The 14,624-nt window shown below is 42.5% G+C and overlaps 1 protein-coding gene across 12 annotated transcripts in view; it reads left to right on the top strand.

Moving 5' to 3' along the window:
• magi2a (membrane associated guanylate kinase, WW and PDZ domain containing 2a) overlaps positions 1-14,624 on the top strand; it is a 243,621-nt gene that overhangs the window by 74,309 nt on the left and 154,688 nt on the right. For 11 of the 12 annotated variants that reach the window (XR_004895986.1, XM_035995851.1, XM_035995854.1 and 8 more), the window contains one exon: positions 3,536-3,652. Coding sequence is in view for 10 of the 12 variants with exons in the window: in XM_035995851.1 (XP_035851744.1) it covers positions 3,536-3,652 (117 nt within the window). In the remaining 2 variants the exon portion in view is untranslated. Of the gene's footprint in view, positions 1-1,601; positions 1,944-3,535; positions 3,653-14,624 lie in introns of those variants that run through there. The other variant, XM_035995856.1, reaches the window with a different exon arrangement.

Raw genomic sequence — 14,624 nt, 5'->3', positions numbered from 1 at the left:
ACACAGACTCTATTTTTGGATACATGGCCAAATACTGTGCCATATTGAGTGAGAGCTGCAGTCACCAGTGTGTGTGTTCTAACTGCTCCTCAGTGCCAGTGGAAGGAAGTTCATTCTGATGTACTTAAGCTCAGCTCTTCTGAAGGTTGAAGTTGAATGAATCAGATTTATTTGGGTCCATTGACTAAACAAAGAGTGCTCTCTGATGCTTGAAGATGCCACGAAGATTTAGAAATGACACATGAAGTTTAATATGGACAGATTCTTGACGGGGAAGAGACGAAAAACTGCTGATGCTCGTCGATCAAACGCACAACTTAAATCCAAGATTTGAAGAAGCCTGTCTTGCTCTCAAGTTCGTAGGAAAGTTTTTTTGTGTCTAAAAACTCAGTGTGCAAAAGTTTAAATGTCCCATGGCATGAAAATTTCACTTTATGAGGTTTTTTAACATTAATATGAGTTCCCCCAGCCTGCCTATGGTCCCCCAGTGGCTAGAAATGGCGATAGGTGTAAACTGAGCCCTGGGTATCCTGCTTTGCCTTTGAGAAAATGAAAGATCAGATGGGCCGATCTGGAATCTCCCCCTTATGACTTCATAAGGGGCAAGGTTACCTCCCCTTTCTCTGCTTTGCCCGCCCAGAGAATTTGGCCCACCCATGAGAAAGAGAGAGACATCATGGCTTTCAAATGAGCAAAGTGGCAGTTGGTCAAGGCCACCCCCCACCCTCCACCTTGCCCCTCTCCTCCTCAATAGCTACAGACACAGAAATGGCACATCCTAAGGAAAGCTCATTGTGGGACTGGCTCTAGTGGCTGTAATTCTGCACCAAGGCTGAATTTCGGGAAAGAGACTTCAGATACAGTATCAGGGGACCACTAAGGCCTATATAAAAGAGACTTCAGATACAGTATTAGGGGACCACTAAGGCCTATATAAAAGAGACTTCAGATACAGTATTAGGGGACCACTAAGGCCTATATAAAAGAGACTTCAGATACAGTATTAGGGGACCACTAAGGCCTATATAAAAGAGACTTCAGATACAGTATTAGGGGACCACTAAGGCCTATATAAAAGCATCCAAAGAGCACCATGTCATGGTACCTTTAACTTGCATTTTTTATTTGCACGACAGAAACTTGCATGATACAGGATGCATGTTATGTTCTTGATAATGTTATTTTAACAAAATCCAACTTTGCCCCATATTTTGATAAAAAAATAATTTTCCCCCATTTGGGATGTGGATGGGTTTAGATGGCTTTAATGTTTTTAGGCCTCTGGTTTGAGTCATTTATCAAGCAAAAATGACAAACATTTGCTGCAGCATGTGAATTAGCTGCCTGGAGGAAGGTCAGATCCAGGCCATGTGGATGCTATAAGCCGGGGGGGGGGGGGGGGGGAAGAGACGTGTGATGTGTCAGGGGATGGCGTTTAATCTGAAAGAGGCATATAAAACAGATGTAGTGCCCTGTGCTGCAGATGGGGGGCATTGTAGAACCTGAGAATCTGGAGGGATCCAAGAGAAAAAAAGGGATCTCTGTGAGATTGGTCCCCACCGCCAGAGCCGCACTTCAACGGTCGCTCTCCCTCACTCGCAGCAACACACACTTCTCCCCTTGCTCTCCTCTTTCCCGCTCTCTCTCACACACTCTCTCTTTGCCTCGGTGTCTCTCAGTCACGCATTCTTCCGCGCTCTCCTGTTTCGTCTCTCCACCGTGGAGTGGAGAGGTGATTCGTTTCCCGGGCTGGCTGGCAGCGGCTAGATTGGGGCAAACGGAGACAGAGTTGGGGACCTGAGGGACAGGACAGTACAGAGGGGGACTCGCATGAAAGATCCAGCAAGCAAGATTTCTTCCAGCGGAGATTATTTGCATCACAAAACCTGTGGAAAGAGGACTCTGACAGTATACTGGCTGCACAACCGCTGTCTGCACAAGAGGTGCCATTTAGAGTGTTAATATGTGTGTGTGTGCGCGCGTGTGATTTTGAGTCTGCTCACCTTTTCAGTATGCCGATTCATTGGCTTGGCTTCTTTTCTCATGCAAATGTAGAAATTGGCTGGTCGTGCTGCATCCACATCTTTGACAGAGACACAGACAGAGACGGTCTCTGTAATTCAGGTCTGCTAATTGTAAAGCAGCGCTCTATGAATTAGTTCAGCTCTGATGGATTAGTGCATGTTGGTTAGTGTGTGTGTGTGTGTGTGTGTGTGTGTGTGTTTCGAGATCACACAACAGAAGAACCAGAATGTGCTAAATAATAAATCTCCCCAATATGACAGAAAACTTTGAAACTAGGTTATTTTTTAATTAATGTGCCACTCATTATATTTCCTAGAATTTCATCCACCGTCTGTCTGAGCGCTTTTACAGTCGATTGCATGTGTATTAATGTTCGAATACATCTGTCTGCACATGTGTGTGTTGTTGACATGTATGCTCTCCAGCATATCATGCTTGGACGTCACTGCCTCAGGATCACGGAGGAAAAAAATGAGAGAAGGGGGGGTGAGGGCTAAATGCTATGTGGCACCGTCCCAAGTTACAAGAGGATATTGAAGGTTAGACCAATGTCTTTTCAGTCTGTGTACCCACTCCCTCTGCCTCTCTGCTTCTTTACTTCTATGTAGAGGAGAAACAAGAATGACAAGTGTGTTGGTTAAAGCGGCACCCTGAGGAATCCCTTAAGTAACGTCAGTCGTGCGCCCCCCCCCCACCCCCCCCATCCGTCCTGTTCTGCCTCCATTTATGTGATTATATGAGTGTGTGGCAGAGTAGACAGATGGAGTATTTTTTGGAAGGACGGGGACGGACTTGATGCTTGTTTTAGCTTGCTCCCCCTTTCTACTCCCCCATGGGATTTGCCCTTGCCTTCCATCTCTCCTACACTCCATCCTTTTATCGTCCGTCCTGCTGAGCCAGCGAGATTTACTGGTTTAAAGTGGAAGTCCATTCCCAGTACTAGGACTGCTGGAGGTGACAGACTGGAAAAGGGAGGGGTGGGGGGACTCAGGTGAGAGTAAGGAGAGGAGAATGGAAGAGAAAACAGCCCCCAGGGGAGTCCGCGGGTGATTTATATGTAGACATTTCTCCACACGTTGGGCCACCGCTCCAATTAACACCTCCTCCAATCCATGGCTGCACTTGACAGATTCTGATTCCGAGACAGGGCAGAGTGAATTCATTAGTGTTGGCTGTGTTGGTTTGTAGGGATTTGGCAAATTCAAATTGTTTGCTGTGGCTTTCAGTGATTTCTGGGTCATTTGTCGCCGCAGTGTTTTCAGCTTCCTTGCTTTTCAAGTTTGGAAATTGCACAGAAAGAGTGAGTCGAGCAATTTATTTCTGGATAATTCACAAACGCATCCAGCCGTCCCCATTTAGAATCATGGGCTGAGTAGGTTATTGTCTTATCCTCAAACCTTTGCGTCACTTCTACAGGAAGACAAAATGACAGCCTTCCATGTCAGAGTGATGGATTTGATGGGGGATGTCTGATTCGGATTACTGATTCCTGTCACTTGTGTTCCTCCAGGGGGCGTGATAGACAAGGACCTGCGCCACTACCTCAACCTGCGCTTTCAGAAAGGCTCGGTGGACCACGAGCTGCAGCAGATCATCCGGGACAACCTCTACCTCCGCACCGTCCCCTGTAAGTTACCATGTCTTCTCACCCTAACTCCCTTCACACCCTTGTCAACTACACTCACTCAACTTTAAAAAAAAATATATATATTTCCCCCATGAGGCTCCATCTTGTAAAGGCGGTGTCAAAATCTAGTTTTATTATTATTTATTGATATAGTTGAAGAGCGCCAGAACAAGCAACTAAGTGGACATTTGAGTTGAGATGTTGTTGCTTCCAAAGTGCAAGAATGAACTGTCACGTTAAACATATAAAATCATATTTGTATCAAATTGATACAAAATCATTATTAGAGAGCAAAGCTGAGGTCAGGTATTACTAGTGGGTTTATTGAGCTCCAGGGAAAATAACTAACTGCTAAACTCCTATTTATAGTCTCTTCTATACACAAGCACAGAAAGTGGGAGGCAGGAGGACAATAGTTCTTTCTTCTTATAACATTATACTCCCTTATCATTCCAAATACTTAAAAAAAGTACAATATCCATTGAATAAAGTGTATGCCGCCATTGGCTTCAGTCCCAAAACACCCAACTACCTGTCTCTGGTGGTTAGGGTTGCAAAATTTTGGGAACATCCAAAGTTGAAATTTTCCATGGGAGTTTATGGGACTTAATGGGAAATAACAGGAATAAAATGGAAGTATAGGGGTTATCTGCTCAGGTTGTACTTACAATGTTATATACAGATAGAAACTAACATATCATAAACTGAAATAATCCATTAATTTGCCAAATGAGTCCATTAATTCATACAATACATACAGTGTGACATGTGCCGTGTGGCAAGTTAGCTAGCTAGCAAGTTAACAAATGGGGAAAGGTACTTTGTGTGCACTTTGTGTGCAAACAGATTCATTAAACTCCTCAACTAGCATGCTCAATCAAGCCACATCCCACATGGTAACAGCTAGCTAGCAAACACTAGGAGGTTTTAACAAGTTATAAACTGTGTACTAGATACATTCTGCTGGTTAACTGAAATATCACAAAAAATATAACATATAATCACTGCAGTAATATAATTACAGTAAAACTTACATGACAGCATGTAGTCCTTTGGCTCAGACAGTGCAGAAGTGTGGGCTGCACAGCATGCAGATGATTAATTTCTATTTAATGGGACGCTGGCCGATTGTTTGGACGTGTGATGGAAGAGTGTGCTGCTGAATGCAATCACAATTCAATGAGTATACTTCTAACTAAAACATGCCAAAAGACCTAAGTGGTGTTGTGTTTTTGTGAGTATTTTCCTCTTCAATAAGTGCGATTTCTATTTCGAAATTGTGCAAAAATTCCAAGCTTAACTTCCCTTGGACATTTTATTGAAATGTACCTGAAATTTCTAACCCTTTGCAAGCCTAGTGGTGGTAATCAATTACTGTAGCTGTTGGAGGGTTGGTTTAGCTGGATTCAGGCTTCTCTGGATGTTTGATTCTATGAAATAAAGTGCAGCCCTCTGTCTCCAATTAGCCACATTAACTACATCACCCAGTTGAGCAGCTGAGTGTTGTGTGTAGACAATCAAAGATAACATTTGGAAGGCTTTAAGATATTGATGCTTAGCATTCTCTGCTGTGTGTGTGTGTGTGTGTGTGGCCTTATTAAGCCCCCAGTGCTTATACAAGCTTATGATGTTTAATCCATATTCTTCTGATTCCTATTTGCCATTTTTTGCTGAACACATGCTCATTGCCATTTGTCAATAGGCTGTGATATTAAATGGTGTCTATTTGTGTGTGTAGAAGCTCTTATCTGTGTGTAGTGTGTTTGTGTGTTAGTTCTGCATTAGCCTAGTCGTGCCATTAGGCCCAGCTGTCTGTTGGCTAACTCTCCCCTGAATCCTTAATGGAGGTGCATTCTTCAAGGCCAGGAGCACGCAGATTTCACTATAGACACGTTTCTGTCTCCCCCTCTCTGAACAGAATACAAGAGTAAAACGAAGAGGAAAAAAAAAGCTATTTGTTTGCAACAGAAGTGTAATTTTCTCTGATAACCACTCACAGAGCCGCTGCTGGTGAGGCATTGGAGATAGAGAAAGAGGTGAGCAGTGAAGAGGGAGAACAAATGGGAGAACAAATAGAGAGAGAGAGAGAGACACAAAAGGGAGTGGGGGGAAAGTGGGAGGAGGCATAATGATGGGACACGGACTATGATAACCACATAACTAAATGGACTGCAGATAAACTGTTGCAGAGAGAAAGAAAGGCAAGGGGAGGTTAACTGATGCATTAATGAAGCTTCAACAATGAGCCTCAGTGCTGCTGAGAGGAAGGAAGAGGCCGAGTCATGACTGAGCTGGTGTAGCTTTTTAATATCTGTACTGACGGATGGATCCATGTTTGGTAAACACCACTGGTAAACACATACACATTTTTGTAAATGGTGCAATTTTCTTTTCATTTTCTGTCCTGTCCTGTGTGGTTTGCGTCCTTTTTTTAGGATTTTTTTTCCCAACCCTGTTTTTACACCTATCCTTACTCTTCTTTCTTTAACCCTTGTATGGTGTTCGGGTCTGTGGGACCCATTTTCAATGTTTGCTAAAAGAAAAATGATGCTGTTTATTATTTCTTCTAACTCAAACTCATTTGCCTTGGCTCATTTTCTGTGAAGAACATCAAAAATAACTTATTTTCAATGACTGCACACGGTACACCCCCCTCCCCCTACACATAACTATTACATATGAGGTGTTCAGGTCTACTGGACCCAAGTGTAATAATTGTGTAATAATTGTAGGTGCTATGAAACTTAACTCTGTCCTCCTCCTAACTGGGCCTGATGTTTGGTTGTGTGTGTGTGTCCGTGTGTGTCCGTGTGTCTGTGCATCTGTGTGTGTGTGTCTGTATGTGTGCGGGAATGTTGTCTTTCTGCACCTGCTATTCCCACACAAAGTTACAAAATTGTTACATTTCAAGCACTTTCACCTGTTCTGATTAAGTTCTAAGAAATAAGCACCAATAATGATCAAACATCTTGTTTCTATTTTTTTTTTTTACCTTTTTTATAATTGAATTTCCTTGTTTTCTTGTTATAAATGTGATCTCACAGGGGTAAATGGAAAATATGAACCATAAATTATGTATATATCATTGGTAATTGAGCTAAAGTAAACATCTGTTAAGTATTTTTACATAAATTGTTATGGCTGTATTCATTTAAAAGCCTAATAAAGTGGTGGGTCCACCAGACCCGGGAACATTGGCTGTGTACCAAAAATATAAACACCACACAAGGGTTAATACATGGTGTCCATGTTGGTTTATGTGACATCATTGTTAAGCACTTGCTTAGAACAAATTGGGTTTCTGGTACGGATCGGGCAGCAACAGTGCTACCATTTGGGCCAGAACTCTCATGAAAAGGAGATTTGGATCCCAACAGACCATCCTGGTCAAATGATAGAATATAGTTAGTCACATTAAGCAATCTTTAGTACAATGACAAACTAATGGTTTGATGGATAGATGGGAGTATACTGCTGATGAAATACAATGGAATTTTGATGGGCTGACAGATGGTTAGGGACACTGACTGACAAACTGAGGAATAGACTGGAGAAGTCCTAAGGCAGTTGAAGCCTTGTAGACCTTTTCTGCAGGACATTTTACAGGGATCTCAAGAACGTTTCATGTGTTTTTCGAACAACAGGAACTAGGCCCTAGAGTAACTTCTTAGGCCAAAGTTCCCGGGCTCCAAAAAGCCCTTTCTCTGGAGGTAGGACTTTTCACTTTCACAGGAACAAGGCAGAGTTTGTTGCACTGAATATTAGGGCTGGGACGATATGCTGTTGTCCCGATTTGATTCTTTCCCGATACATGGGTGCCGATTCGATTCGAATTGCGATTTTCATTCATTGCGATTCTAGACGAATTGCGATTCGATAGTATTGAGTATTGCGATTTTCTTTTCCTTTGTTGAATAATACACTTCTAGAGACAATATATATTATATCTAAAACCAAATTGTTTTCTAAGAAGAATGCACATCATATGTCAGTCAGTCTGACATTTATTTCATTTGTATAGACGTACATATGTGTTCTCTGCTTTCGCTCTGTTTTGCTGAAAACGGATATGATGTAGTCGCCGTCAGCGGGACCGTATAAACAGAAAATATTGAGGTGAATCATTGGTAAAAAAAAAAAAATTAAATATTGATTCTAGGGAAAAGAATAGACTTAAAAATCGTCACAAAAAAATCACGATGCATACGATTTTCGTTTTTTTTTTTTGTTTTTGTTTTCACCCCTACTGAATATTTTGGATTGGTCAAACACAAGCCTTGAGGCGACTACTACTTTCTAACAACATTCATGTCTGCTGACATTAAACACAAAGTTATGCAGTCAATTTCACCGTGGTTGGAAAACGTCTCCTTTTTTTAACTTTATTCTTGTGCGAAAATTACATCTCAAACAAAACCGCAGCCAGACCACATTGGTGAAGGTGAGCAGGCATTGTGAGGGCGCCTGGGTAGCTCACCTTGTAGAGCGTGTGCCCATATATAGAGGTTTACTCCTCGGCGCAGCGGCCACGGGTTCGACTCCGACCTGCGGCCCTTTGCTGCATGTCGTTCCCCCTCTCTCTCCCCCATGTCTAAAATATTAGGCCTGAAATGCACAACCAGTCTCCACACAGTTGCTAGTAGCCAAGGAGGACACTGAGGATTAAAAAAAAACAGGATGAACTCTTCAGAAGACGTATTTATCTGTACTCGAGTTTCTGCACGCGAAAGTCGCCAGACGACACCAAATTCTAAACACAGCCATGCTGAGAAATACAGAGGGAGTTTTGTGGAGCTGGTAGTCTTAATTAGCTTTGTAGCAACTCATTTGGCAATGGCTTGTATGTAACAGATGTCCATTATCATAAAAAAGTTACACACGTAAGCTTTAAGGGAGATTACTTTTTCACTATGTAGGAGAAAAAAAAAAACTATCTAAAAATCGAAAATTGAGAAACAGAGAGATACATGGATGCCTGGTAAGATCTATGATGAGTGATAAATCTAATTCAGACTAAGGGGCGAAAGAGAAAAGAGAATTATAAGTGATAGCTCTGAAGTAGTTCATCACAGCAATTTAAACATAACCCTTGAGTGGCAAAGAAGAGACGGGATGGAGGCGGACGGGCAGACAGTAGGAGAGTTACCGCCACTCATACCAATCGTGGAGCTCGGACAGAGTCAGCCAGGGCAGCTAAGGCTGTGCCAGCTCTTAGACAAATTGCCTGGTTGAAATCCAAGGTCAAAGCGTTAATAGCCTGAGCCCATGTGAAATTAGGCCTATCGTCTGGTAATCCACATATATTTGATGGGGGAGATAGAGAGCGGAGAGGAATAAAGTGTGGGTAGACTAGTCGGGATGCCTAAGTGGGCTACCCCGATCGAGAACGGTTGAATTATTTAGGTAAAATTGAACTGGAAAACATGGCAATTAAATATATAGATTTTTATAAAGCGACTTAAACACACACACACACACACACACACACACACACGGACACACACAAACACACACACACACACACACACACACACACACACACACACACACACACACACACACACACACACACACACATGTTTGTTTCACTATCTTTGTGGGGACCCATCATTGACATAATGCATTCCCTAGCCCCTTACCCTAACCTTAGCCATCACAACTAAATGCCTAACCTTAACCCTTACCCTCACCCTAACCATAACCTAATTCTAACCCTAAAACCAAATCTTAACCCTAAAACAGCCCTTTAACCTTGTGGGGTCCAGCATTTTGGGACCCACAAGGCTGTGCAGACCCCACAAGTATACTGTATTCCCCGATTTTTGGACCCCAGGAATATAGTAAAACAATCGCACACACACACACACACACACACACACACACACACACACACACACACACACACACACACACACACACACACACACACACACACACATACATACATACATACATACATACATACATACATACATACATACATACATACATACATACACACATACACACACACACACACACACAGCAGAGAATGCTAAGCATCAATATCTTAAAGCCTTCCAAATGTTATCTTTGATTGTCTACACACAACACTCAGCTGCTCAACTGGGTGATGTAGTTAATGTGGCTAATTGGAGACAGAGGGCTGCACTTTATTTCATAGAATCAAACATCCAGAGAAGCCTGAATCCAGCTAAACCAACCCTCCAGCAGCTACAGTAATTGATTACCACCACTAGGCTTGCAAAGGGTTAGAAATTTCAGGTACATTTCAATAAAATGTCCATATGTGTACTTTCATTTGAAGCCCCCAGAGCCGAGCAGACAAATATGAAAAGAGTTTTAAAGTATTTGAGCTAATTAACTAGCGTTTCATTTAGCGTGCATGTATTTAGTGTAAACTTAGACATTCAGAGTACATAACTTGAAGGTTGAAAGAACTGAAAGATTAAAAACACAAGTGCATCTCATGTTTCCCCCTAATACTAAATCAAACATGAATAAGTGCAGTGCCTCTTTTGCAGGGAATTTATGTGATATAAAAAATATGAAGGTCACCAGGATTACGTGACTCATTGGCCACTTTGTTTCTATTCTGTTCTTTATATTTGTCTCTTTCTTGTGTTGTTCTTGGTTGTCTTCCTCTTTCTCTTGCATTCTCTCTGTTCATCCTTCACACAAGCATAAAGACATGCTCATATTGTTCTGAGCACTGCCTTATAGCTATATTGACACTATGAAGCACCTAGTGAAGAGTAGTGACTGTCTGGGAGTAATAGAGCTGATGATGAAGAGGTCAACTGCAGGTAAAAAGGTTAAGAGATACTCTGTCGGTTTTGCAGTTTCCCTTTCTCTAACCTTCTCTAAATGGCATGACAATGTACACACTGACTATTGTTGTGTCTGAAACCAGTTCTTATCTGCTACCTAGTGCACAATATTTGCTTTTTGCCATTTGGGATGTGAAATGTATGGATTGGACAATGGAACAAAAAATAGTGGCTAATAATGTAATGCACTTTTGCAAAAACTTTTGATTGATTGATAGATAGATAGGTAGATTTGTATTGATCCCAAAAATGGGAAATTAAAGTGTTACGTTACAGTGTTGCATTGCTAAATCAGTGGTACTAAAATGATCCAGTAATTGTCAAGAAAAAAAGCAGATTAAAGGAAAGTCTGAAAAATTAACATCATTTTGTGTACAGTAGCAGAAATCGGTTAGAGTTTTCTGCTTTCCTGTTAATAATCTCTGTCTTGGGGCGCCCTGGTAGCTCTCTCTGTGTTTGAGCGTGCGCCCCATGTACTAAGGCTCAGTCTTTACCGCATCGGCCTGTGTTCGAGTCCGTCCGCGACCCTTTGCTTCATGTCATCCCCTCTCTCTACCCACTGTCTTCATCTGTCCTACCAAATAAGGGCCAAAAAGCCCAAAAAATAATCTTTAAAATAATCTCTAGCTTGCGACCCAGAGGGTGGCAACCACTGAGCGATATGGCCAAATCTTCTATCCCGATATAGGTAATTTTATATCTTGATAACGATATATATCACGATATAGCATGTTTTCTTGTCATTCAGTAAATGAATAGTCCAAATGAAATAACCACATGTTAAAGCCTATTTGTGTATACTCCTGTGTGAATGAAATACTTGAAAAGGAAAAGTACTGAGTATTGTCTCATTTCATTAAGAACTTAACATTTTAATTAATAGATGGGAATGACCAGGTAATCCAGGTACTTTGTCACAATGATGCATAAATCCTGTAAGTCCAATATATTAGCATTAAGCTGTCCTGCTCTCTATTTGCAGCATTCTCCACAATAGTTTAAAGCAGCCTGACAGATTGGGGAAAGCTACCTCTGAAAATGAACTGTATGGCAATACCTCAGACAAATCTTTGTCCTCTTACGGTAGATATTGCCCAACCATAATGGCTACCATTAACCCCTCACAATGATGCTTTTAGGAATGCTGGCTCCATGGATAATAGCTTGGCTGACATGTGTGGTGATCGCAGAAGAGGGACCCTTAAACAGAACATCCCAGTGAACATCCGCTAATGGAGACTTCAAGTTTATGATGGGTGTGATTGGATGTTCCCACATCTGTCTTTAAAGTGTGCAAGTGCGTGTCTATTTTACTGCTTTGTTGTATTCTTGAAGATCTTGTAAGTGCTTCCATTTATCCATGTGTTTGTGTGCTTTGGCCTTTACATGCATGCACAAACAACATATGCCTCAATAGCAGGAAGTGGTGGTTGAGACTGTGAGTTAATGGGGAGTTGGATGCCCCCAGGGGCATTGAGTTTGTGTTAATGGCTGGGACAACTGTGCGCACTGCTGATGGTGTTTACTAATGAGAGAGACTGCAAGTCCATCTGTCTATCCACAGTTGTTGGTTTGATCATCCTGGAGTCTTGCGGCATAGCAGGAAATATGAATCTCTGTCTGTCTCGCACTTTCTCTCCTGCTGCTCTGCTGCACAGTCCTTATCTTTACTTTCCTCTCTTCATTATCAGTTTTTCTTCCTGCGACCTCTTTTTCTTTGTTTTGCTTTGCATCAGTGTGTGCATTGTGATCACAAACAACATCTGACTGAATAAGTAAGTGCATTCATTTTTTATTTTTGCTCAATTTGGTGCTCGCCAAAAAGTCACTGTAACAGTGCAGATCCACCTGGCCGTGCGACGCTTCTGTCGTGCCGCGCTCCACTCTATTCCTATGGGTGACATCAAGTGACTTTAACGCGCCCGCAAAGCATCCCGGGAAGGCGGCGCTGCATTTGAACAAATGCTGCGCGTGAAAAAAGCTGGCCGATACCCATCTTTATGCAAATGAATCCGTTGAACGTGACGCGACTATCCAGTAGAAGTAGACGAAAATCTTTCAAACTAACCTTTGTCGATCTGAAATGAAGACAGATTCAGCAACTGTATGGCCTATTTCTCGCTTAAAAATTTTCAGAAACACGTTTCGGTGAACTATTTTCGTAAAAATCCGAGATCGTATTCTTAACGAGCCGCCATGATGGTCATTTTGAAATTCAGGAGTAGCCAGACCCACGTGACGCGTTCGTCCAATCAGCTGCCGGTCAATGACGTGGAGCATCAACCATGGATGTATTACGTCGCGACACCACGCTTCAGTCGTGTCGCAAAAAAAGATCTGCACAGTAAGAGCACACTATAAACCTGAATTGTGCCTGATGTTATCTGCCAGGTACCTGTGACTGGCCCTTTTTTGTCACATGCTGTTTAATAGCCTGATGTCTGATGGATGACAGTAATAATCAGGATAATAAAAAGACTAACAGCTCCCCAGTGCCCCTTCATTCATTATTTAGCATCTCTGTGAGAAACCTAATAAACGCCAGAAGTTTGAGTCTCACGAGGAGCCCAGACAGAGGGGGGCCTCACCGCAGAGCTCCGAGCCGGGGCCTGTGAATGAGGAGCAGATTGAGGCTTTTAAGATAGAGGTAGACTTAGGGTGATTCTGCATTGTAGGTTGTTTTTCTGTGTTGTTGAACGAGAAACAGGAACACCTGGTGTTTGTTCTGCATGTATATTAATTTGTCTCTTTATATTCCTCCTACTGACAAAGGTTAGGCAGATCAGACAAACACCTTTAGTCCAAAGCTCACTTTCTCTCATCCCTCCATTTACTCTGTTCTCTTTTTATCTCCCCTCACTTACTCATTGAGTCATTGGAGACAGGGTGGGGTTTCCATGGCAACCGTTTCCACTCCCCGTCTGCGCCAAAGGCTTGACTCCTCTTAAACTCTCAGCCCGTTTTGTTTTTCTTCCCTTCCATACCCCTACTCTTCCTTTCCCCTCTTTCTCCGTCTGTGTACTTCTTCCCACTTACCGCAAATGGGGACTGCAGGTCAGAAAAGTGTAGAAACACAGTGCAGACACAAGGTGTGCACTGCTTGTTGGAAATGGGATTTGAACCCAAGTCTAATGGAGGAATTCCTCAAACTCATAAGCTCAACATAAAAATTATCCATATGATCCCTGACTTTTACAGAAATGTATTACTTTGACAAGCAATATCCTGTCTGCCATCACTCATCCAGCTTTGTGCAAGGGGAATGGAGGTGTGTGTGTGTGTGTGTGTGTGTGTGTGTGCGTGTGCGTCTGTCTGGCTGGCTGGCTGGCTGTGTGGGCTGGAGGTGAGGGAGGGTGGGAGGGATTGACTGACAAGGCGGGACACAGATGTGGATGTGCTGGGTGGTGAGCGTGACACGATGCTTGATGCTCGTCGGCAGTTGCTGCCTATAGACGTGACGGGGAAGAGGTGTGAAATTTGCTCCCTAATTGGCCTTCATCACACAAAGACGGCCCCCCACAAACTCCGGCTGGCCTCGTCAGTCATGTACTGGTGTTGGATAGACACATCCATCAGGTGGCTCACCTGCGGTCACCTCACTATGATGCTGTCGTGGGAGCTTCCTGCGTCGTTTTCGATAGAATGATCTGATGTCTATGAGAGAGAAAATGTAATTGTAGTTTATTAACTAATTTTTTTGTATATATAAATGCATTTGCAACACCTGAAACCACATGGAGACATTTTTCCACACTTGGCAAATCATTAAGTCCGTAACTTATTCATCATTTTGAATGAGTGCTTTGGCATTGACAGCTCAGCGGAGGGATCTTAATGGAGCTCAGTTCCACTGCACATCCTTGCTCCCATGACATGCGACAGCCCGCTGGATTTTCTAGGAATACATCTTTGAGATGGTTGTGATAAAAAATGACAGCTCCTTCAAGTCGAAAACTGGAGATAATCAAAACTGGTGGGTGAGAGAGTAAGAAATGGACCTCAGCTCGCCTAATTGTGTCCACAAGGAGTAGTCTAAGTATATCTCATTCACACAGCGCTGTCACCACAAGAGGCAGAAATTCAGCAAAATTCAGCTCGAAGGATTTCTTTGGGACACAGTCTTAAGATGTACAGCATGTGTT

The sequence above is a fragment of the Sander lucioperca genome, chromosome 20 (assembly GCF_008315115.2).
Source record: "Sander lucioperca isolate FBNREF2018 chromosome 20, SLUC_FBN_1.2, whole genome shotgun sequence".
Classification (NCBI taxonomy): domain Eukaryota; kingdom Metazoa; phylum Chordata; class Actinopteri; order Perciformes; family Percidae; genus Sander; species Sander lucioperca.
The sequence above is the reverse complement of the archived record's forward strand: the minus strand, read 5'-3'. Positions and strand labels throughout refer to the sequence as shown.